The sequence below is a fragment of the Penicillium lagena genome (assembly GCF_028827675.1).
Source record: "Penicillium lagena strain IBT 129212 chromosome Unknown utg000002l_segment0_segment0, whole genome shotgun sequence".
NCBI lineage: Eukaryota > Fungi > Ascomycota > Eurotiomycetes > Eurotiales > Aspergillaceae > Penicillium > Penicillium lagena.
The window spans coordinates 3,387,908-3,410,570 of record NW_026623223.1 but is presented as its reverse complement, the minus strand read 5'-3'; the positions used below and the strand labels follow the sequence as shown (position 1 = coordinate 3,410,570).

Sequence of the window (22,663 nt, the reverse complement as noted above, 5' to 3'; positions counted from 1 at the left end):
TTCGTGTATGAGCGAAGAAAACTTCCCACCTCCCAGCTCTTGCAGAAGATCCAAATGGACTTCGAACATTTTCTTGGTCTCTGCGGCCGATCTCTGTTTTCGGAGGAGTATAGAGGAGATTTGGATGCTGCGTGGGAGTATTTACAACAAGGGGGGTCCGATGCGCTTGACCAAAACAATGATCCCAACAACAATGCGGAGTATTTACGATGCGTATCCATATTCTCAGTCTTGACAGGAAACCTGGCAGAGGCCTTTAGACATTTGGAATCACTTCATGAGCTCCTTCCACGATTACCGCAAGAATGGGGGGTTCGCTACACAAATTACAAGTTACTGGCGGACTATACTCGCCGCTTCCCCCCAGCCTTGCGATTCTACCACGAACGAGGAAAACCACTCAACCTCATGATGCTAAGCGACATAATTGGTCCCAATGAAATGGACCAGAATACCATGGCAAATATACACAAATACTGGTCTGTTGGAACCCTTCGTGACCGAGCGTTATTGCAGGTTTTACGCGCCGTACAGTGGCATCCAACGAAAGCTCGCTACATGTCCGCCCACTATCATCCTCTTTCTCCTGGCGGCACAAATTACAAGCCTGACACTGCCCCAGGGCCCATGATTACCGAGGCTTCACAGCATATGGTCAGGTGTCGTGATATAGCTGAAGCCAATGGCGCCCAGGTAATCGCGGTACACTTGACGCGTCTACTCGCCGAGCTTCACATTACATCTCAAAGTCCTGAAACAGTTCAAGTCCTGCAGGATTTATACAAACGATGCGAGAAGCTCAACGATTATGCGGGGATGGCAAATAGCAAGCTAATGGAAGGAGATAACATCCTTTGCCCTCCGTTTGCGAGTCCTCTTTCTCTCAACCTGGTCATTGTAGATACTGGGTCGAGTATTGGAGATGACTCTATTTGGGATCCCATTGAGTTTGATCTTAAATTTGATTACACAGCTGAATCTATGCAATGTTACGAGTCAGCCCTCGAGCTTTTTCAAAAAGGTAATTGCAAACGAGGTCAGGCGGCCGTGTTACTTCGGCAAGGATGTTGCTTGCATAATGTGGCACGCCTTCATCGATCTACAAATAAACAGTATCTTGACGCGCTGGGAGAATCAGAAACAAAGCTACAAGAGGCTCTCGAACTATTTGGGCGGGATGAAGCAAATACGCAAATTGTCAAAACTCATCAGATCTTAGTGAGCATTGCCAAAGGAAACCTTAACCGTGTGAAGACGGCTGCAAGAGAGATCGGGAATTGGTGCGTCTCCGCGAAGAACGAGCTACTGGCTCACTTTCTTGGTCTTCTCCTATCACGGTTCGCGCACCAAGAATGGCTCATGTTCTCGAACATGGACACCGCATTGGCCGCCTGGGAATGCGCCTACGAAGTGTTGGACTCGGTGGAGGATATGATCCCGCTGTTTCAATCGGTGGTATCCCGTGCAGCAGTCCAACACGAGATGTTCAATTCATTAGCTGCTGGAATTCTGATCGAGGAAGCACTTGGCATGTTCGATCGACTCCGTAATTATCTCAATACCCGTATCCAGTCTGCACCGGACACGCCGCTGGGACAAGCAGACAAGATATGCCTGACAACGACTAAATGCACTTTGCTTTGGACTTTTGGCCGACATGTCAGCAGAATATACATGCGCGCAGAAGACCTGAACAAATTCAACGAGTGGCAGGTCAAACAAGCACATGTTTTCGAAACTGATGATAGTTTCCGCGAATATCAAGAACGATTGCAACAGAGTGCAAACCTCACGGCTGTTTTCAAGCCTGGTATCTCATTTCCAGCAAACAAGGCAAAAGATCTTTGGCGCAAAACATTAGCTGATGAAGCAGTAAATGTGAGATTTGCATCTGCGGAAATTGGTTACCGTCGCCTTTTGGAAGACGGTGATGTTCTAGAGGCAGAAGAGACATTCCGTCGTTTTGTGAACGATGCAGAACAGTTAGAGCAAGTCTATACAAAAGACCTCTACCGCATCCTGGCCTGTGAGCGAATTGGAGATCAGAGGAAGGCTCGGGAAATACTGGACTCTATCACGGACAATGAGCTATTCAATGGGACCCTTGACGATTATCAACAAGGGATCGCCGTTCGAACTTCCTTTCCGACAGTGGCACAGAATGCATTGATCTTTACATTGTTCGGAGGAGATCTGGACAGGGGCCGGCGGTTGATCGATATAATAACCAAAATAAGCCCAACTTTCTTCACTTCTATTGTCGATAATGCTCTTGATTTTTCTGTACGGCTTGGTCATTACGGGGCAATTATGAAAGATCTGCATCCGGAGCTGTGCTTCTCCAAGCTTCTTCATGCCCGCCAAATCATTGAACTTCGTCGGAAACAAACAAACGATCAGGATGCCCGTGTCGGGAGCTCCCCGACAGGATGGAGCCGCGAAGTTTACCTCAACCTCGCACGTCTTTGTCATACCTGCCAGGAATCGGCCATTCCTATGCATTTACTTTCTGACTACGACCACGGCCACTTTGATGGAATGTCTTGGGCAGAACATGCATTGCTTTTCGTTGAGATGAGTCGAGCGCGGGCGGTTCTTGAGTCTTTGCAAACACAGGCCTCTCAGGCTTCGGGTTTATCGGGCGCTCCTAAAACAGCTCATCTGTCCGAAGCTGTTCACAAAAGACGCCTACTTAGAACACTACTTTCACTACAGTCGTTGACTGCGGAACAAGAAAGGGAGGTTGCGCAACTGCAAGGGGATATCAAGATATTGGAAGAGGATGGAGCCTTGTCTTCCGCAACGACTTTCATTGAGACAGTTAACTCCACCATCGACCCAAAGCGTTTGTATCAGAGCATTGATGATAATGCCGTGGTGATAGAGGCTGCCTTTGGATCGAGTGGAGTGGTTTCCTTCGCGGTGACCCGGGAGGGTATCCAGAATATACACCAAGCACCAACACGCAATGTGGACATACGAAGACCTGTGATGAGAGCGATGAAGATCATGAGAGAAATGACTGGGTATGCTGGAGAAGAAGAAGAGAATCACAAAATAATGCTCAATGGACTGAGCAAAGAAATTTCTGATATTTTGCTTGTTCCCTTTGCGAGCATCATCAGAGCCAAGTCGCATATCATCTTCTCCATCTCTGATCCTTTGACTGCATTTCCCTTCTCAATTCTTCCGTTTGATAACCAGCCCCTCATTATGCATGCTGCTGTTTCTCAAGTCCCCAGCTTGACGGTGCTCTATTATCTTTCGCAGCGCAAGTCCCCATCAAAGCTGCCGACAGTATCTGTGTTGGCCAAGTCACCGACGGAGGCACCATATAGTGCCACAAGAGGAGATACTGAAGTCAATCTACATATGGCAGCGATTGAAGCCGTTAATATTGCCCGCCTGTTTGCGACATGGCCTATTGAAGCGTCCGAGATCACCAGAAAGGAGTTTCGGCAGTATGTAGAAGGAGAATCATTGATTATGCACATCGGGACACATGGCGATATCAATTACCGCAATCCTCTTCTTTCATCGATTTCGATTGGTCAAGGCCAGGATTTCCGGGTCGTGGACATGTCTACTATCCGCAGTAACGTCAATCTCTTGGTTTTTGCCGCTTGTCTGAGTGGATTTGGAAGAGCGACGATCGGCAGTGAGGTCCTGGGGTTCTCGCATGTCGTCTTGAGTACCGGATGTCAGGCCTATATTGGATCCCTCTGGAAAGTTAGCGACTTCGGTTCCATGTTGATCATGACGCTCTTCTATCAACATTTAAAACGTCAGCCGCACCTTTCCGTTGCCGAGATCATGAAAGCGGCCCAGATGGATCTGTTGCAGCTGGACACCAACAAAGCAGGTGCCCTTCTCGATAGTATGGTAAAGAGTTGGGCCCCCTCCGAAGGCAACGAGCAAAGTCCTGCACAATTTGTGCCAGATGCAGAGTTCCTATTTCAGACCCTGAAAATGATTCTGGACCAGCTAGACTGGTCAAGTCCGTTTTACTGGGCCCCCTTTACCCTGGTTGGATACGGTGGCTTCCATTTTGTACATGAGCGGGCTTAGACGGGCTATCAAATTAAATTGGCTGTGTGAACACACCAAATCCGAGCAATGGATATAAAGTTGACAACCACGAACCTCGACAGAGCCGACTATTTATGGTTGGTGCGTCATGATATCTGCAAGTTAACCACTATAGACTCTAGCTGTAGCAGGGGTAGCCCCTGGGAAGAACGTGGTAGGAACCGTTGGGATTGCAATGGACGTAGTGATTCCCAGCCCAGCAGTGAGCTGACCAGGCATTGTCGGCGCTGAGTACCCCGACGGGGCAGATGTAAATGTTGAGGTCACTGTGCCGTACTCAGTATGTTCGGATCCTCCATGTAAGCAGTAGCCAGACCCCCAGGCATCTGCGCACTTGTAGTACTCAGTGCTTCCTGACTCAGTCCACATGGCGAAATCCTCGATGACGATGTTCGTGCATGGCTGAGTCGAGGGGCACAACACGTACAGCGGGGCTCGTTGGGCACCATTAGCGCAGGTTCCCGTCCAGTTACTGAATGTGATGGAATTGTAGAGGACGCCATCCCCTGCAGCCAAGGTTTCCTCTGTCCAGTATGCGTCAATGTAGAGAGAATACGCGTTCTCATGTCCAATAAAGTTTTGCAGGGTGACGTCGGTCACTATTCATATGGTTCCGTTAATTAGTGTACTTCAAATAGCATTTGACCAATAGGCCGTTTGTAGAGATCAATTTACCCGATCCATTTCCTCCATTGCTCCTATGTATACGTCAGTTTTGAACCAGGCAAGGCAAGATCTAGATACTAATGGAAAAAGCGCGTACTTGAACATGAACATCTGGTTTGAATTTACAGTGTAAATATTGTTGTAAACGACTTTGGTAATATCTGGAGAGCTCCAAGTTAGTCTTTCTGCCTTGTATCTGTGCAATAACTTACCGGTATCAGTTCCTAGAGAGCCCATTGCACAACCACCGGACCAGTTGCAGTAGATGTCCTCAACGAGGATGTGGTTCGCAGGGCTCTTGACGGTAACACATTCATCCTTGTTAGTTACTTCAACATCGTGAACCCAAATATCAAACCCCCACAAGTCGATGCCGTCAAGACCTCCTTCATTTGCACCACGGATGATCATGTTGTAGACCTCGCCCTGGTTGCAAGTGTCGAGGGTCAAATGGAAGGCCGGAGAGTCAACGAGGGCAATATCATGAATGGCAAAATTCGTCACTTGAGAGTGTCAGTACGAGAATCTGGCCCAATCAAAAGCCATTACACATACCATCATAAAGACGCAGAAGTCGTGGACCATACTCCCCCTGAGAGAGGAATTCGTATCCATAGCCTTGTATTGCGCCCTCACCACGGGAAGAGTAGATCTCGAAGTCAGTGCTGTGCTCAATATAAATCATATTACCCCCTGCAGTTCCCGTACGAACGATGACTCCTTCTAAGTTAATCGCCCATGCGTTCCCACCGCTTAGAGTAACCCAAGTGGCCAAAGCAAAAGTTCCTAGCGGGATGTTCACGACACCTCCAGAAGCACAGGCATTAAAGGCAGCCAGAATTGCAGGCCCAGAATCCGTCTCCCCGTCTGCCACAGCACCATAGTTGGTTATATCACAGATCTTGGTGGCCCATTTTGTAGCTGACGAAGTTAATGGTCCGATTGGGTAGTCGGATGTATCCGCAAGTTGTGCCCATGCGACCGAGAAGTAGCCGAAGCTGAGCAAAAGGCTCTTCACTTGCATTATGCTGGTAAATAGGTCTCACAGGAGAATGGTCCAGGTGAAGGGATAAGTAGCTTGACTGTTGGAGGGTAAGGGAAGCAGCCTCCTTTTAATTCTTCATCAGATTAGTGTGAAAAATTGCCATCTTCGATCCGTTCCGGGCGGCCCGATAAATTAGATAAAATATATAAGCACTCCAAGTGCATACAATTATTTTTCCTATAATCAAAAAGCGACGTCGAGTGTGTGGGCTAACGATAATGCATAAACATGCATGATCACCGGGAAATCTGTTTATAATTCATGGGAAAATCAACGCAGTCGTTTCATGGAACACCACCCTCATCTCATTTCTACCTGAAATGACGCGGAGTTTTGCCCCTTCGCCATGTTGTTTTCCGTTTCTCAAACAGCGTAGCTCTCTCATTTGAGGATCGATATTTCTCCAGACGGAACCCCGCAAAGTTTGAAACAGCTCGGTGCATCGAGGCGCACCAATGATCGTGGTTGTTTGAAAATCTGCGCCTGCGATAGCGAAGAAGGGATGTTGCTTACGAGCCTTAGGAGACAATCAACAATCAAAGTCTTGCCATTCTGATAGTTATTTATCAAGCTTACGTCGATGTATTTAGAGAAACGGATACCTTCTAGGCTTTTTGGCATACACGGCCCATAGTCGTATGGACTGGTCTGACGAATTAATATTTTTACAGTTATTGGTTGATTAAATTATACAACTGCCGTTCCACTGGGACCAGTAAGCTTTCTCCATCGACTTCCCAAGCTAATAACGGTGGCTAGACCAGACGCGACAACTGCAATGAGAAAGGCTGCCTGAATGCCCTTCATGTATGCTACCAGGATTGCCGGTATCTGTGTCGAATCAAAGGTTTTGCGCAAGTCAGTCGCACCAGTCATGACCACTTTTGCACCGTCAATGCTGGAGGATTTGCCTAGCATTTTGAGAAGGACGTTATCGAGCGCAGACTGGCCAGCAGTTACAAAAACCGAGCCTCCTATAGTTTGAACCGCTGCAAAGAGTCAATCATGAGTTTGAAAAAAGCGATGGAATTGCACCTACTTAAAACCATGGCTGTTGTAGAAGGTAAGTCTTCTGGTGGTACTGCAGACTGAGCAGTCACAACCGGTACCTGAAAACACCATCCAATACCGATGCCGGCTAGTATTTGATATCCAATCCATTTGTTGGCATCTGAATTGATGTTCAATGTGTATAGCAGACCAGATCCAACTGCCGTGAGCGCTGCCCCAGATAGCAGGAACGGTTGAGGATATGCCAACTTACTCAGGACAAGCCCTGACGAAACAGTGGCCACACTCTGTGCCAGAATCAATGGCAAATTCCGGACTCCGCTTTCAGCTGCAGAGACACCAGACACAACCTGGAAATAGATAGGCAGATAGTAGACCAGCAAAAAGAACGTCCCCGCCAGTAAGTCAATATAAATCATTGAGATCACCACGTTCCGTCGGAAAAGGCGACCGATCATTGCTGCACGTTCCTTTTGCACCCATTGCACTAGAGCATAGGTAATTAGTAGGACCCCAAATCCTACCAAAGTCCCTACCACAGTAGAATCACTCCAGGGACGTGTGATTCCTCCCCATTGAAGGGCAAGGACATAACAAATCATGGCACCGATGAGAAGTGCAGTGCCAGGAAGGTCCAACTGTAGAATCTTCTCTCGCAAAGGGTCCTTAAGGAAAAGCAATGGGGGAGGAGGTCGGTAGAAAAGGAGAATGATCACTCCGGCAACCCCACCGATGGGTAGATTGATGTAGAAGCACCATCGCCATGTAACATTGCTGGTGAAAGCGCCCCCGATTAGAGGGCCGATAGCAGCCGCGACTCCATAGGAGGCTCCTAGAATCCCAATGTACGCTGGTCGTTGTTTTGGAGACGCAGATAAAGCAATGATGGTAAATGCACCGGAGGAGATCCCGGCGCCTCCAATGCCTGTGACCGCTCGTCCAACAATTAATGTCAGGCTATTGGGTGCGACTCCTATGCACCCCATCAGGGATCCGTGTCTTATTTGTATAGAGATGCACTCACCACAAATCAAGCTCCCGACCTCGAAAAGAACGATAGACACGAGAAATGAAATCTTGAGCGGAAAGTATTTATATATTTTGCCCCAGGCAGCTTGAAATCCCCCCAGGGTGATAAAAAATGCCGATCCGTACCAGCCCACAAGCTCGATGCCACCAAAATCACTAGTAATACTCGGAATAGCCGTTGCGACGATGGTCTAAATGAAGAGTCAATCGTCAAGGTTTCTTTAGCAAAACATGATTGCATAGCGGGATTGAAGAATTACCATGTCAAGTGAAACCTGTTGAGCATAGTGTCCAGTTAGCAGCCGAAGGTGACGAAGAAGAGTTCAGGGAATCTTTACGAGGAACATGCTCAGCGCCAGAGCTACAACAGTCATGAGTAGTGTGACTCCTCCCGAGCCCGTATCCGCAGACGACGCCGGGACCTCCTTTCCCTGGGACATCTCATCTTGCTCCTTGGCCATCTCTGGAAGTTTTTTCCCGTCAGGCTGGGCTAGAGTGGAGGAAGTTGTAGATATCGCAGCGGACGGCTCCATGTTCCGCTAATGTTATTAGAGTTCCTGTTCTCGGCATCCAGCGGTTAGAGATCATGGAACAAATATGGAAAATTGATAGACTGCTCATCTTTAAATATTTAGGACGGAGAACTGAGTTTCCTTTTTTAACTGTTGCCGATGCAGATTGTTATCTTCTTCCGCCGAGCCGGCGGGCGACGCAACACTCGCCACAATCGATTTGGGGGCCAGAATCTCAGCGGCAGAACATCCCTTCCGCCGAATATTCGGAACGACCATCCACGAACACGAGAGCCTGAGCTTGTTCACTACCATTTCTTCTTGTGGTACCAATCAATGTAGCTGCAGCCACGCTATCATAGTCATGCCTTTGTCCGAAGATCAGCAGCCTCCCCGAAAGAAGATCCGCAAAGGGACCCGCAGTTGCTGGGAATGTATGTGGGAATTTAACATTTATCATCAGACGCTCAGCTTACCTCAACTCAGGTAAACATCGCAAGGTGCGCTGTCATTTTGCTTCTGATGGCGACCGTAGCTGCCGAGAGTGTCTGGCTCGGGGTTTACTTTGTCGCACCCAGGATTTGCCAGAACCTGAAAATCCCCGCGAATCAGATCGTGCATCTTTGAATGAGCGACTGGCTCGAGTGGAATTGCTCTTGGAGAGATTTCTGCATCGTTACGATGGCGATACAGATCAACCATTGCCCGAAGCCGCAGGTGACAATAATAGTCCTGTTTCAAGTCCGGCGGTTGCAACTCCTGCTCATGAAAATGCTCCAGTCTTATCTCTTTTTGACAATGAGGTGGTACGATTTATGTACACTCCAAGCATTTCACGGAGCTGAATATCGAATAGCTAGGTTTTCGACGACCAGATGTAACCACAGTGCCTAACATCACCTTGTATGGGACGGCACACCGGGACTGGAAAAGACTGAGCCGCACCCTTTTCATAGCATTGCCTTCTCAGGACACACTGGAAAAGCTAGCCGAGGCCAACAGTTGCTGGTGGCTAGTCCGCGCGCAGTGCTTCCAAGACTACGAAACGTCATTGCTTTCTACCCCCGTGGCGGACCTTTCAAACAGCCATCCGGCTGTGATTGCCACCACTCTCCTGTGGACCGCGATTAGTCTGCAACAGCTTCCACCTAACTTTGACACGAGTTTTTTGGGACTACCCTGCCATCCAACGAAGCTCATTGAGCAATACATCAGCCTGGTGGTCACATCTGTCTGCTCCCACGAAGCCATGGTGAGCAACATCCACGGGCTCGAGTGTTTGGTTCTTCAAGGGATCTTTTACAACAATGATGGAAAGCTACGGAGTGCATGGCTATCCTATCGCCGTGCTCTAGATGTTGCTCAGATCATCGGGCTTCATCGTCCGTTGCCGGCCGGTTCAGAGAATAGCACATCTCTACATCGCGCCAAGAGTATCTGGAAGCATATCATCTATGCAGACCGGTATCTTTCGCTCATGCTTGGAGTGTACCATGGTATTAGTGACGCGGCATTAGAGCGACAAGAAGTTAGCCCAAGTGATGTTCCGAATTCTTCTTCCATGGATCTTCTTTGCCGGGTGGCCGGGTCAATAATCGAGCGAAATCAGAACTTTCCAACCGTCACCCCAGCCATGATGCGAATGACCCAGACCATTGATTCAGAGCTAGGGCCGATCGATCCTCCCATAATAGAAGAAAATGCACTCGCCACAGCCGGCAAATCTGCGGAACGAGCCCAATGCTATGCCAAACTCATGACGCAGCTATGGTACTACCAGCTTATGGCGTGGCTACACCTTCCTTTTCTGTTAGAGTCAGGTAGCCAGAGCCGTTATGATTACAGTCGACAGAGCTGTCTTCAAGCCTCCAGACACATGATCGCCTGCTACACCGCAATCCGCCGCCTCACTGCAGACAGCTTCTGCTGCAAATCTCTCGATTTCCAGGCTTTCACTGCGGCAGTAACGCTTATGATAAACGTACTGGGACCAAACGGTCAAAGAAATTCTTCCCCAGACGACTTTGAGGCTGTTGAACGAGTAATAAATGTTCTGGAAGGTTTGGCAAAGGGAAACACTCCTGATAAAGTTGCAACCCGCGGTCTGAGTGTTCTACAGACGCTGAAAGGAGTCGCGATGGGGAAGAATCCAATACAGCAAGTCTCTTCCGAAAGACAGTCTAACGGAGAAGGACAACCCAGCCACATCAAGGTTGATATTCCCTACTTTGGCACTATTGTCCTTGACCGTAGAATGCGGGCCAATTCTGCACAACAAGATCTTTCTTCTCATGGCCTACTACCGACGCCGGACAATGGTGGACTTGGGACAAACATGCCATCACCGTCACAGGCGAATTTGATGGCGGAACTTAGCTCTGCACAAGTGCAGTCGGGATTATCAGTCCCTCTGGCGGAGACAATCCTTGACTTTGAGCCCGCTGCGGAGATTTGGACACTTCATCCTGATTTAATAATGCAACCTTCGTTCCTCGCCGACCTTGGTGATAACTGGGACCTAGGACTTTGAATGAGTCAATGCAACATGAAATAGGGTTTACCAAGTTTTTGCTCATGAGCTTCCTTTCCCTCAAATATCTCCACCGGGTCAATCTCGCCAAAGAGACGGTCCATGTGCTCGAGGCCAATACCCTTCGTTTCGGGTCAGAACAGTATCACCACGGTCATATTGCTTCTCAGAAGAGATAGATTGGACTGGGATATAACTTTGGCATAGGACATGCGGCCAAATGGCCCATCACTCAAACTCAAGGGTCTTATTTAATTGGTACGTTGGAGTTTCTCCTATGCTACACAGAATGAATATTCGAAATGTGGCGTTTGCGCTGCTAAAGGTTAATACATTAGCCAATCTTGAACTAATATGCATAATATCTACGGACAATGATCCCATCTTCTCACAAAATTTGTAACATAGCCTGAAATCCTTAATGCCTGTTTGAACATTGGATTAGATCCTCTAGCAATTCTACAGGCAATGATCTGGGTTACCAGACGGATTTCCCCACCAGGTTGGGAAAGCATGCTCTTTTCCGCTTGCACCAAAAACGGCAAAAGAAAGAATGAAAATGATTATCTGGGCACCTCCATCCAGTGCAGCCCCAATGAGGTAATTGTACTTGTTGTAAACCCGGGGTAGCCGGCGTCGAAGCCATAATTGCGAAAAGACCCCAACTGCAATTGAAGACCAAATCCATGAGGTATTTCCATAGTACGTATACCCGGCATAAGTTGTGATGATTGCGGTATTGAGTGGCCAGTCGCGGAAACGGGGAAAAATTTTGATCAAGCCCCAGTGCATAACAGGCAGGGCCAACCCGATGACAATGCCGAGGGGAACAATGAGATAAGGGCCCTTCGAGCCGTATATGTCCTTTGCCAGGGCCCATGTAATTGCTTGTGAGTTCAGACTTTGCATAGTGGAGCCGCTCCAAACGTTATTGCCCTCGGGGTTGAGGAGAATATCTCGCTGGTTGGTCACGATGGTGGTCATGACGGCGTAGTTCAGGCCCGCTCCTAGCAGAGTCGCATAGATTTGTGTAGCAAACATGATGCGGTGGGGTACTTTAGTGTACTGTCCGACTTTGAGCCAGTTCGCTAGATTGACAGCGAGGAGTATCACCTGGTGTGACCAACTAGCGAAGTATAGGTTTGCCAAAGGCCGACCCGGGTGGAGGGCACCTCCAACCATCTTAGAGAGCTGGTTGGTTGAAACCCCAGTTCCGTACAGCCCGTAGAGAATGCAGGAGAAAGGGGCAATGAAGCCCCCCAGTAGCAGAGAGACGATGTAGCCCCAAACAGGAAGAGTTGTTTCGCCTTTGGCATTCACGATTATTCCAGCCACGAAGCAGAGGACGAAAAGAACCAGGTACCACCACATTGGAACTTCCTTGTACTTCAGCATTCCTTTGTAGTGCAGGTCGGGCTGAGTTCTGCTCCGTGCCTGCTTCCACGCAAGGACCATATCCTTCCAGTAAAAGATGAGTACATGAGTGATCAATGCCCCAATAGCCAAATTCTGAGTGAAATAGCCCCAGACTGTAGTTGCCGTTAAGGATGGCAGTCCAATTTTGGCGAGCTTGGTCTCATCGATAGTGCCTTCGTTGTTCAAAAGCGATGTTGTGGAAAGCGGCTCGCCATTGCTCTTAAAAAGAGACGTTGACATGAAGGGAAAGTTTTTCGCATTGAAGGCATTGCTGTAATACAACCCAAGCATTGCTGGATACCATATCACATAGGCAATCCACGTGTTAACCTGTTGTTTGAACGGCAATGACAGGTAAGTGCTCTGAATATACTGCCAGTCGAGAGAGAAGTTGAGCAGACCCATGCCTTCGTTGGACGAAGCACCACCAAAAATTGTCCCAAACAGTGTTCTAGTGTGTTCCGGCGCCTTAATTGACGCCAGACAGAAGATCGAAAGACCTCCAAACCATGTTACAATGTAGGCAGGGAAAATTTCCCAGACAGCAGCGAAGGCAAGAGCCCAGCCAAATTTGATGAGACGGCCTCGGTTTGCGCGCCGATCGAAATGCAGCTTTTGGAAGAGAACCACCTGCGGTAGAGTGGTCCAGTATACCATTTCGGCTGGATAAACGATCAGCGGTCGTAATACCCCTGCCAACACAAAACCACAAAGTGCCATTGAGAAGGTAGCCAGGACTGCTGTGGTGGCTGAGACACTTCGATCATAAAATAGTCTTTCAGCGGCATAGACCTCCACCCCACTCAGACCGTTGTTGCCAGATGATGCAATCAGCGCTGCAATGACATGCTCTTTGATTCCGAAAGGCTGCCCAAAATTGAAAAAGCGGAGTGTAGCCTGAAGCCACTTCCATTTGAATCGGTCTGGGCGAGGAGTCAAACGTGCCCAGGCTTCACCGAAGACGTAGATCAACACTGACAGAAGAATGAGTGGAAAGTCATCAACCAGGTTTTTGACCAAGGAAAGGGCATACATTGCAGGAAAGTTGCCGAGACTTGCATCTGAGTTGGCTTGAAGACGTAAAGCATAGTGATCACACTAGAAAGGGCTGTGAAGGCACTGCCCAAGACGATGGACCGAAAGGTCAAGGCAGGATCTCCATCATCTCGATCTGAGATGAGGAATTTAGAAACATCCGCTCCTAGTTACTCCAGTCAGAGATAGGGATAGAAGGATGTATGCGGCAAGTACCATTTTGAATAACGGGATGACCTTTCACGTATACCGTATCATCATCGCCTTGAGATGCGGCAGAATCTTCATCTTTTTCACGGGGCAGTGCGATGGCTGATTTCTCATCGATAATGACTATTGGTTCTTCGGCGGTCTTTGCTCCTGGAATATCCAAGTCGCCCCCTGAATCAGATAAGTCTCTGACATCCTCCGGCATTTCTGGGTCGATTATCCGTGTAGAATCAGGCTGGACAAGGAGCTGCGAACGAGATAGAATGTGTTGGTGGAACACAAGGAAGACATCCAGCGGGGAGAAAGTCAAGATGAGAGATGAAAGAAGAAAAAGATCAACAATAAGTAACCTCAACCAAGCGCAAATATGTTTGTCATTAGTCGATGTCGCAATTCAAACTGCGACTTCATGGGGACGCGGAAAGGTTCCAGACCGGCCAACGACGCTAAAATAATTGTGCTATTTGCAACGCAAGTGGTGCGCTAGCGGTAACCGCGTTTCCTTGACAGAATTACCCGAGGACTAGAGATTCCTTGAGTTAAAATGGAGCAAAATCGAGACGGGTAAACAGGAACCATTGACAAATGGGAATTGCGCAATTGGCCCCATCGGGAATGCCGAACGACGTGGTTAGAAGCCAATTTTCGAGCTGGCCAATAAGGTAACGGCAAAAAGATAAAGATCTCGAGGTGGACATACCAACCAATTGCGTGATTCCCGCATGAGCTGAGCAAGGCGTGTGGTGCAGATTAGGGTTGCATCGGGGCGTTGTGTTCAACCCCACCCGCTTGGGTTGCTTGTTTTGACTTTTATACATGGTCATGGTGTTCCGGATAGTTAACTATCATTCCACTGCCGAGGAATAACCATGCAAGATCCTGCTTTTGATTATGTCGCGTTACAGAACAGGAAACATTTTTCGGTGTTGTTGACCCGATCGGAAAGTTCCATTGCACCACAGCTCTCAAGCTGCTAATTCGTGATAAACATGGGTAATTAGCGGATGTCCGAATGTGCAAAATGGGCCCATGTGGGGCTGTCTGCGGAAGGACGATAAGCCAATCAATCAAGGTCTTACGATCTGGGCTCTAAACAAATCTAGTTAGTGAGTTGGCTAACTAGTTGCTAGGCGCTACATATGGGTGAGTCACTGACTGTTCGTTATTAACCTCTTTATATCTGGTGCGCAGAATGAGGAGTTTTGTTTCTACCTCTACGGATTACGATCATGTCGCTGACAGTACTACCTCCAGAGCTGCTGCACCTGATAGTCGATGAAATAACAGACACTTATGAAGCTCGGGTTCAGCCTTTGGCAACGCTGAAAACTCTCTACGATATCGCTCGAACGAGTCGAACCGTTTGGAACACCGTGAGCAGCCGGGTGTACGGCCACGATGTTCAGTGTTTGCGAAGCTCGGCCCTTGTCTGGGCAGCGACGACAGGCAATATGTTGACCGTGAAGAGTTCTCTTGCTCAAGGTGGAAACCCACGCACAACCAATCATCACCTCCAGCCCCCGTTGTGGTTAGCTGCTCGAAATGGTCACGAGGAGGTAGTTGAGATACTGCTCAATTATGGAGCCGATATTGAGATCAGGAGTCCGACAGGGCTCACTCCACTTGCAGTCGCTTCACGAGAAGGGCGATATGGAGTTATGAAACTCTTACTTCACCGAGGGGCAAAAGTCGATACCGAAACCGCTGACCATTCGACGCCCCTCCTCTGGGCCGTTCGAACGGGAGCAACAGCTGCAGTGACACTCCTGCTCAATCATGGAGCTGAACTTCCAAAGCCGGGTACACGACAAGGCCGACGATGGGCCCTCGCTGCACTCGCTGTGGGCCCTGACCCATGGACTCATATTCCTGAGATCAGGTTCCTAATGGAGTCGGAGCGCAATTTGGGAATGGAAAAACAGCTTTGGGATAGCACATTGCCTCTCTCTGTGCAACACCAGCTTCTCGCCGTATCCAGATTCCTCCTTCTCCCACAAAACGGGACTCCCACACATCACATTGCGACACACTGTGATCGGTCTGTTTCTGAATATGGAAAATGGTTTGACTCCGTTCAAGACCTGCCCTTCAGACGGTCAAGGAGTCCGAAGGGAACTCCTTTATGGTGGGCCGTTTACCACGGTGAAGAGGATCTCGTTGAGCAGCTACTGAAGATCGGCGCTCCAGTCAATGGTCTAGTTAGGTCCTACAATTATACCAAGAAACCTAATCGGCTTCTTTCCCTTGCACTCATTCGAGGCTTTCCTGGCATTGCAGAGCTGCTGGTGGAGTATGGAGCCGATCCAAACTATGAGCTGCGAGGTGGTGCCACTCCTCTCATAAGGGCGGTGCAGACTGATAACTTGTGCTTAGCATCAGCAATTTTACGACATGGAGGCCAATTGGAGGATTATAATTACTGTCGCTGTCCCTTGAAAATTGCAGTCGGGATGCAAAATGCCCAGATGGTGAGACTGCTTCTATTATATGGAGCTTGCCCGAACGTCGAGGTTGTCGCATGGAGGAAGAAACTTCCACCAATGCTTTCGCCGCCGCTTCGGGGTAGAGGCCGAGGCAGGGGTTCCCGACTGATGGCTTCTCACAGGACTCGCACAAGTCGTAGGTTCCGGCAGGCCGTCGAATTGGGTTCTATGCTCACATACGCCACTCGGCGAGGAAACCAAGATGTGATGGACACCCTAAAAGAATTCGGGGCTGTTGAAGACATTCATTTCTTGGGGTACAAAGATTAGGGGCTATAGGTGACTGGATCTGGCTCAGAGTTTTGTGAGTTACAACTTTCCTTCCATTTTGCCGAGATCATTTATAAGTAAGTCTCACCGAAATCCTCTATGTACACATTTACTTGGCCTTAAGGTTTACTCGCTGTCTCCCACGTTATGTCCAACATGGGGGATTCAACGCACGGGCAAAAGCATCGTATGATATCTTATATATTCCATTCGGATATAGTCCTTTGTAGCTTTTGGTAGCATACTGTTGACGGGTCTGCCCAGAATTAAAAGACCACTAACTATAAACAATCTTCTCTCTCCTATAGCTAACCACTGGCTTCATTCGTACCTTGAAAGGCTTGAGCTTTACGGGGTTGAAATACCGCATGAGCAAAACCAACGAAAGCCCTTTGGTGTTGTTCGGTTATTAACGTCATGACGCCTGCTGCTGCTCTTTCCAGGCAGCCTGCTTGCGGTAGATATCGTGGCGGAAGGTCTGCTTTAGGGCAGCCACCACCTCATTGTCCATTGGTAGCTTGGCTTGAACGGCACCGATGCCACACAAGCCATTCTTGCGATCAATGAACCAGGTGAACGTCAGGCCGCCACCCCAACTCAGCGTGCGCTCACCATACCAGCCGTCGACATTCTCCAACGTCAGCAGACCGCTTAGACCATAGCCCATTTTCGCTTCGGGCTCGACACCAACGCGGAAGAAAGTGCCCATAGGGCTTGCTAGCGCGGCTTGGTGTCCCGCAGCCGCTTCGGAATTAAGGCGTTGCTGGAACATCTCGTCAACAGTGGTGGGCTTGAGCAATTTCCCGTCATTTGCCAGCAGCGAGCGCAGAATCTTGATATAGCTAGCACCTGACATGAATAGGCCATGGCCGCCAAAATCTCCACGGCCAGTCCTGTTCATGTCGCCGCCGCCACCGAGCACAGCACGCCCGACGGCGTCCGGGTCATCCGGGCTAAGGTCAACTAGACGAGAGCGTAGGTCCTCGCGCGTGACGGGGTAAAACTGAGCATCATTGATACCCAGCGGGTCGAAGATCCGCTGCTGCATGCGCTCACCCAGATTGCCCCCTGTTATCCGCTCCACTATGCGGCCAGCCCAGTCGAGTCCCGAGCCGTACATCCAGCTGGAGCCGGGTTGGAAGGCAAGCGGGTAGCAGAACAGCTCCTCGACGGACCGTGACTGACCATCTTGAGAAGAAGAGAACTTCTCGCGCCATCGGGCGACATGTGGGTTACAAAAGTAGTAGCAGAGGCCAGAGCTGTGCGAAAGCAGCATTTCGAGCGTGATTGGCCGGTTCGCCGGCTCAAGCAGAGGGGTTTCGCCGTCATCCGAGAAGCCCGTGATGACCTGCTTGGCAGCCAGTTCCGGGGCGACGGACGATAGGTCGCCAGTCAGGGACAGTAGGCCATCATCGACGCACTGCAGGGCAGCGATAGCGGTGATCAACTTGGTGGCAGAAGCTAGGAACAGCACATCATCAAGTTGCTGCGGGCGCTTCTCGCCTGACAGCAAGGTGCGCTCGCCGATTGCCTTGTCGTAGACAAAGCGGCCCTCCGCGTCGGTGGCACAGATAACGCCGCCGTTGATCTTGCCGGCATCGATGGCGGCCTGAAAACTGCTCTCTATGTCGTGGGCCATGATGAAGCACCGTAGTATTGAATTGCACGAGGTGAGACAGATTTGAATTTTGTGCATATGCACCGTGTAGTTGTGGATTGTGGTGGGGTCCAAGGCCCTCCCGCCTCTCCATTCTACTGCACAGCATGAGACCTATTAGATCAAACTGTACTACCATCTACCAGCCCGCAATTATGTAGCTTTTCAATTTTCAGGGTGGCGTTTAAACTTCTATTCGTTGCCCTGATGACAAACTGGCCATAGACAGGGTTTATATTTATAGTCGAAAAACATGGTATCAAGCAAGTCTGTCTATGCACAAAGGCCCGGGAGTTGCATCAGATTCTTCAGAATCACTTTCACTCTCCACGCCGGCTTCCCATGTAATACTAAGGTCTTACAAACGTGGGCGAGGTGACCACTTAACATATGGATGATCTGCACCATCCGGAACTAAGTGGTCTATGTCCGAAGTGTTGATAAGACTTGGATGTACCTCGGAGAGGTTTTTGATACCGATGAGCTTCATCACGCCTTCCACTTCCTCTTTGAGCACTGCACAGATATTTTAGTGTCTTATCACAAATGCAGCAATGTAGTCGACCTCACTTACTCTGAACAAGATGCTCCACGCCCTCCGTCCCATAGTGTAATGCATAAAGGAAGGTACGACCGATACCAACAGCTTTTGCTCCAAGGCAAAGTGCTTTCACAATATCAGCTCCTCGCCGGAAACCACCGTCGACGTATACCTCCATCTGGTTAAAGATCTCCGGGCAGTTCTTGTGCATTTCCAGTAGCAAGAGAATCGAGGGTGGTGAGTAGTCAAGATTGCGTCCTCCGTGGTTGCTGAGCAAGATACCATCGACATTGTGCTGCATCGCAATCTTCGCATCCTCAGCACCGGTAATGCCTTTCAGGATGATTGGAAGACTGGTAATACTCCTGATCCATTGGATATCACGCCAGGTCATCCCTTGATCAATATAGCTCCCCATCATCCTTGTCAGTCCGTTGCCTCTTTTCCCCCCTTTGGCCTGCTCGCCGGTAACTGGGTTGATAATAACTTCATCATCCACTTTAAGGCGTTCGTCTGCTTCTCTCTTGCCTCTCCCAGCGGCATCAACGGTCAAGAAAATCGCCTTGATCCCGAGGGATTCGACCTTCTCCAGAATCTCACGAGTTTTTTCGCGCTGTTTGTTCATATATAACTGAAATAGAAATGGAAAACCTGGAGCCTGTTGGACAATCTCCTCAATTGGATGACTTGCCGCAGTAGAAATCTAGGACTTATTAGGACCAAGCAATTTGTTTGGCGAGACCAAGACTCACTATCTGCAAAATTCCGGTCGACTTTGCACCACGTGCTAACCCCTTCTCAGCTTCGGGATTGATCAGTTTTGCCACTCCGGTAGGACAGATAAAAAGCGGCAACGAAACGGGAACGTTGAGAATTGTGCTTGACGTGTCCACAACAGACACGTCTTTCATCACTCTTGGTCTAAACCAAATTCTCCTGAGCATTGCATTGTTTGCATCGCGCGTCCAACAATCAGTGTCGGCTGTTGAGTAAAATGCAAATGCTTTCTTGGGTGCCGACAGGGCAGCCGCTTGCTCAAAGTCGTAACTACATAAAGGAGTTAACTCAATTGCGCCCCCATTGGGTTTCATCTTGAATTGGAGCACTAACCTATTGATGATTGTGTGTAAAGGGGGCTTGTCTCCCTCATGACGAATCTCTGTGGGCGAATTTGTGCTAGTGGTAGCAATCTTCCAATCTTCCGTAATTGTCGATCGATCAAGATTACCCTTGAAGCGATCCTGCGAGAGATTGTCTCTGATCACCGAGGCACCATGAATTTCCGAATAAGCTTCCGTAGCGTCTCGCCCAGCATACTTTAAGATAGCTTTGAGCCAACAAAGAAATGTCTTAGCATCTCGATAAGGGCACCCAATTTGATCAGGTTGGAAGGTAGAGGGCAACACATACTCGCAGCCCCACCGGGGTGTTCCTGTGCAAAGTCAGTGACATCCCATATTTCATCATTGACCACAATCCAGCAGTCGTCGGGCGTGTTGTGTTTGGAAATGTGTCCTGTGGGGACGAGACTGGCTTCCCGCATGGTTATGCTGTAGGATGCTCACAGCTTTGGTGCTTGGCTAGTCACCGCAATGAAGGTTACAGAGATACTTGGAAGAAATCCAGAACGGTTTGACTGGACACAGTTTGCCTAATAGTGTGAGAACACTCTTTGATTCACTTGAAATCTCGGAGACAACTCCGAGGTGTTTGTCAGCGGTGAGGGGGCGGGGGGGGGGGGGGGGCGGGATCCAGTCATTTCTGGAGGGAGGCTCCTGGCCCCGTCTATTAACACAAAAGAAATGATGAAGAGCTTCTTTCTCGGTCGAGAATTTCCCGCCCGTGAGCCTCAGAGACGAGAATTTAGAAGCCTTTAGAAATCATTACGATAGATTTCCCGCCTTATCTAGCGCGATATTCATTTAATTGTCGATATCTATATTTTAGCTCGGCCCTCGGTATTGCTTTCCAGATCTCGAAATTGCCGGAAGCATTCGATAGCTTCTGGGTTTTGAACCGTTGCACTCAATTTTACATCCTTTCCACTGATCATCTGTTTAATCGCTATTTCCACCCGTTTACCGTTGATGGTCATTGGTATGTCCTGAACAGCTAACACGAATTTGGGTACATGGCGCGGAGATAGCCCATTTCGGATCGCTGTTTCAATTTTGTTGCGCAGGCCTTGTGTAAGTAAAACCCCAGGTTTCATCACGAGAAAGAGGAAAACCTGCTCGTCCACGTCAGTCGCTCTTCTACGACCAACGCAAACGCAGTTGCCAAAGTAATCGGTGAAGGGACGTTTTTCAATGATGGCATATATTTCACCGCTGCCAAATCGGATACCCGATGGATCTACAATTTGATTAGCAATTGGTACGTAAAGGCAATGTGGACTTAGCTCACTGAGGACACCATCGCTCCTTCCTTGCATGATATAGCCTCCCGTTTTCGGATTTTTCCTCAGCCAGTCATGCTGCGCCCAGACGTCGATATTTTCAAAGCGCTCGAAGTAGGCCGATTTGTATAACTTGCCATTGGAGTCACCCCAGAAGAAGCACGGCATACTCGGGAACGGCTTCTTCACTACCATCTCACCCGCTTCTCCCGTATGTGCAATCGACTCCCCAGTCACTGGGTCCAGAATATCGACATCTATTCCAAGTCCAAGGATTTGCATTTCGCCTGCATTGATTGGCCCAGATGGATCCAGAGCAATGAGAGCAGTTCCCGTCTCGGTTCCCCCAGCAATGTTGCAGATTTGTACCGAAGGCGGAAAGCAACGGTAAAACCACCTGTATTGCTCTATGGATAGTGGAGCTCCGGTAGTATGGAACGTCTTCAATGGCGAGAGATCAAAGTCAATTTTCGGGACCGTTCCAGACATTTGCATTTCCAGCAGCAGACGCGGAGATGCACCCAGAAGAGTCACTTTGTATCTATCACATATCCGAAGGAGTTGTTTCGCGTCTGGAAACAATGGACTGCCATTGTATACAACAAGTGTAGCTCCAACCGTCAGATGGCCACACATCCCGTAAAACACAATCCACGACGTGCTGCTGTATTGCATGACCACATCTGTTGGAGTTAAACAGTCATGGATCGCCGATATCTTTTTGAATTGAAGTACAGCACCGTGCTGGTGGACAATGCATTTTGGAGCCCCGGTCGTTCCTGAGGAATAACAGATCATCAGAGGGTGGTGAAAGGGTACCCTGGTAAATGAAAGTTTGTCGGAAAGAACGGACTTCGCTAAAAAGTCGTCCATGGGAGGGAATTCGCCGAGTTCACCAGCGGCTACCTGTATGACATACACCTGGGGTCGTGGTTTGAGCTGGAGAAAGATCTTCTCGATCTTCTGTTTGGTAGGCAATGCCCGACCCTTGTAAATGGCGTGGCTATCGACAAACACGATGCTTGGAGTAACCTGTTGTAGTCTTGAAATACATCCTTCAACTCCAAGCTCTGGACTGATGGAAGTAAAGATGGCTCCGATCGAGGCGGCCGCATGGAAAATGATTATCGCCCAATTTGACGTAGCGACCACGGCAGCAATTCGATCCCCTTTCTTGATACCACTATTCCTCAACGCACTTGCAGTTTGTCTGATGCGTTCTCGGAAATTTCGCCAAGTAAGAATTTCTCCTTCGTCTCTGTAGAAGTCCTGTCCTTCCCTAATCCCGATCAATGCCACTGCGTCGGGGTCTGGGTTGGCAAAAACCACATTTTCCGCATAATTAATCTCATGGCCCAAGAAAAATGGTGGGATGTGGCTCATTGGAATGGTGTCATCGTAGGCCTTGTTGATGGTAGAGGGCAAGGGAGGCACAAGATCCAGGTATGTATATAGATCGAGCCAAAAAAGATGCGGATGCTTAATAGACCATTCTTGGAGGTCTTTAGTGTCCCGATGACTCAATGTAAACCGTTTGTTGATGTGTTCACGGTACTCATCCATGGACATTTTGCCTTGCCGCTGCGAAGGTCGCCATACGATTTCCAGTTCGTGAGTGTCGGTTGCCATATTTCACAATCAGCACGGTTAACTTAGTCGCAGTGGCAACTCAGGGACTTGGGCTTATTACTTGAGTAAATTTATGTTGCACTGATATTCGATTGTTCGGTATTGAAGGCTCGCGGTATGGAAGGTTGGCCGCTGCCGAATC

The 22,663-nt window shown here is 48.9% G+C and overlaps 9 protein-coding genes across 9 annotated transcripts; 3 read left to right on the top strand and 6 right to left on the bottom strand.

Annotated features, from left to right (window-relative positions):
* Positions 1 to 54: 54 nt before the first annotated feature.
* Positions 55 to 4,068, top strand: N7510_004171 (CHAT domain-containing protein; the record flags this gene model as incomplete). The annotated part of the gene is made up of 1 exon (XM_056976097.1): positions 55 to 4,068. The coding sequence occupies one exon, from the start codon at positions 55 to 57 to the stop codon at positions 4,066 to 4,068; it is 4,014 nt and encodes a 1,337-aa protein (XP_056836053.1).
* A 123-nt stretch (positions 4,069 to 4,191) lies between these two features.
* rhgB (putative extracellular rhamnogalacturonase) lies at positions 4,192 to 5,779 on the bottom strand (the record flags this gene model as incomplete). Its single annotated transcript, XM_056976096.1, has 5 exons — positions 4,192 to 4,688; positions 4,765 to 4,787; positions 4,853 to 4,916; positions 4,968 to 5,258; positions 5,311 to 5,779. 5 exons carry the CDS (start codon positions 5,777 to 5,779, stop codon positions 4,192 to 4,194), a joined length of 1,344 nt encoding a protein of 447 aa, XP_056836052.1.
* A 708-nt stretch (positions 5,780 to 6,487) lies between these two features.
* gliA (MFS-type gliotoxin efflux transporter gliA) lies at positions 6,488 to 8,373 on the bottom strand (the record flags this gene model as incomplete). The annotated part of the gene is made up of 6 exons (XM_056976095.1): positions 6,488 to 6,789; positions 6,840 to 7,022; positions 7,065 to 7,784; positions 7,836 to 8,031; positions 8,101 to 8,115; positions 8,179 to 8,373. 6 exons carry the CDS (start codon positions 8,371 to 8,373, stop codon positions 6,488 to 6,490), a joined length of 1,611 nt encoding a protein of 536 aa, XP_056836051.1.
* Positions 8,374 to 8,716: 343 nt separating this feature from the next.
* N7510_004168 (uncharacterized protein) lies at positions 8,717 to 10,882 on the top strand (the record flags this gene model as incomplete). The annotated part of the gene is made up of 3 exons (XM_056976094.1): positions 8,717 to 8,786; positions 8,839 to 9,158; positions 9,209 to 10,882. 3 exons carry the CDS (start codon positions 8,717 to 8,719, stop codon positions 10,880 to 10,882), a joined length of 2,064 nt encoding a protein of 687 aa, XP_056836050.1.
* A 459-nt stretch (positions 10,883 to 11,341) lies between these two features.
* On the bottom strand, positions 11,342 to 13,748 carry N7510_004167 (OPT family oligopeptide transporter; the record flags this gene model as incomplete). The annotated part of the gene is made up of 3 exons (XM_056976093.1): positions 11,342 to 13,272; positions 13,332 to 13,499; positions 13,550 to 13,748. The coding sequence occupies 3 exons, from the start codon at positions 13,746 to 13,748 to the stop codon at positions 11,342 to 11,344; spliced, it is 2,298 nt and encodes a 765-aa protein (XP_056836049.1).
* A 1,024-nt stretch (positions 13,749 to 14,772) lies between these two features.
* Positions 14,773 to 16,296, top strand: N7510_004166 (ankyrin repeat domain-containing protein; the record flags this gene model as incomplete). Its single annotated transcript, XM_056976092.1, has 1 exon — positions 14,773 to 16,296. One exon carries the CDS (start codon positions 14,773 to 14,775, stop codon positions 16,294 to 16,296), a length of 1,524 nt encoding a protein of 507 aa, XP_056836048.1.
* Positions 16,297 to 16,711: 415 nt separating this feature from the next.
* On the bottom strand, positions 16,712 to 17,935 carry N7510_004165 (serine hydrolase domain-containing protein; the record flags this gene model as incomplete). Its single annotated transcript, XM_056976091.1, has 1 exon — positions 16,712 to 17,935. One exon carries the CDS (start codon positions 17,933 to 17,935, stop codon positions 16,712 to 16,714), a length of 1,224 nt encoding a protein of 407 aa, XP_056836047.1.
* Positions 17,936 to 18,519: 584 nt separating this feature from the next.
* N7510_004164 (uncharacterized protein) lies at positions 18,520 to 19,585 on the bottom strand (the record flags this gene model as incomplete). The annotated part of the gene is made up of 2 exons (XM_056976090.1): positions 18,520 to 19,197; positions 19,247 to 19,585. 2 exons carry the CDS (start codon positions 19,583 to 19,585, stop codon positions 18,520 to 18,522), a joined length of 1,017 nt encoding a protein of 338 aa, XP_056836046.1.
* Positions 19,586 to 20,430: 845 nt separating this feature from the next.
* Positions 20,431 to 22,521, bottom strand: N7510_004163 (acetoacetate-CoA ligase; the record flags this gene model as incomplete). Its single annotated transcript, XM_056976089.1, has 2 exons — positions 20,431 to 20,849; positions 20,901 to 22,521. 2 exons carry the CDS (start codon positions 22,519 to 22,521, stop codon positions 20,431 to 20,433), a joined length of 2,040 nt encoding a protein of 679 aa, XP_056836045.1.
* Positions 22,522 to 22,663: the final 142 nt, after the last annotated feature.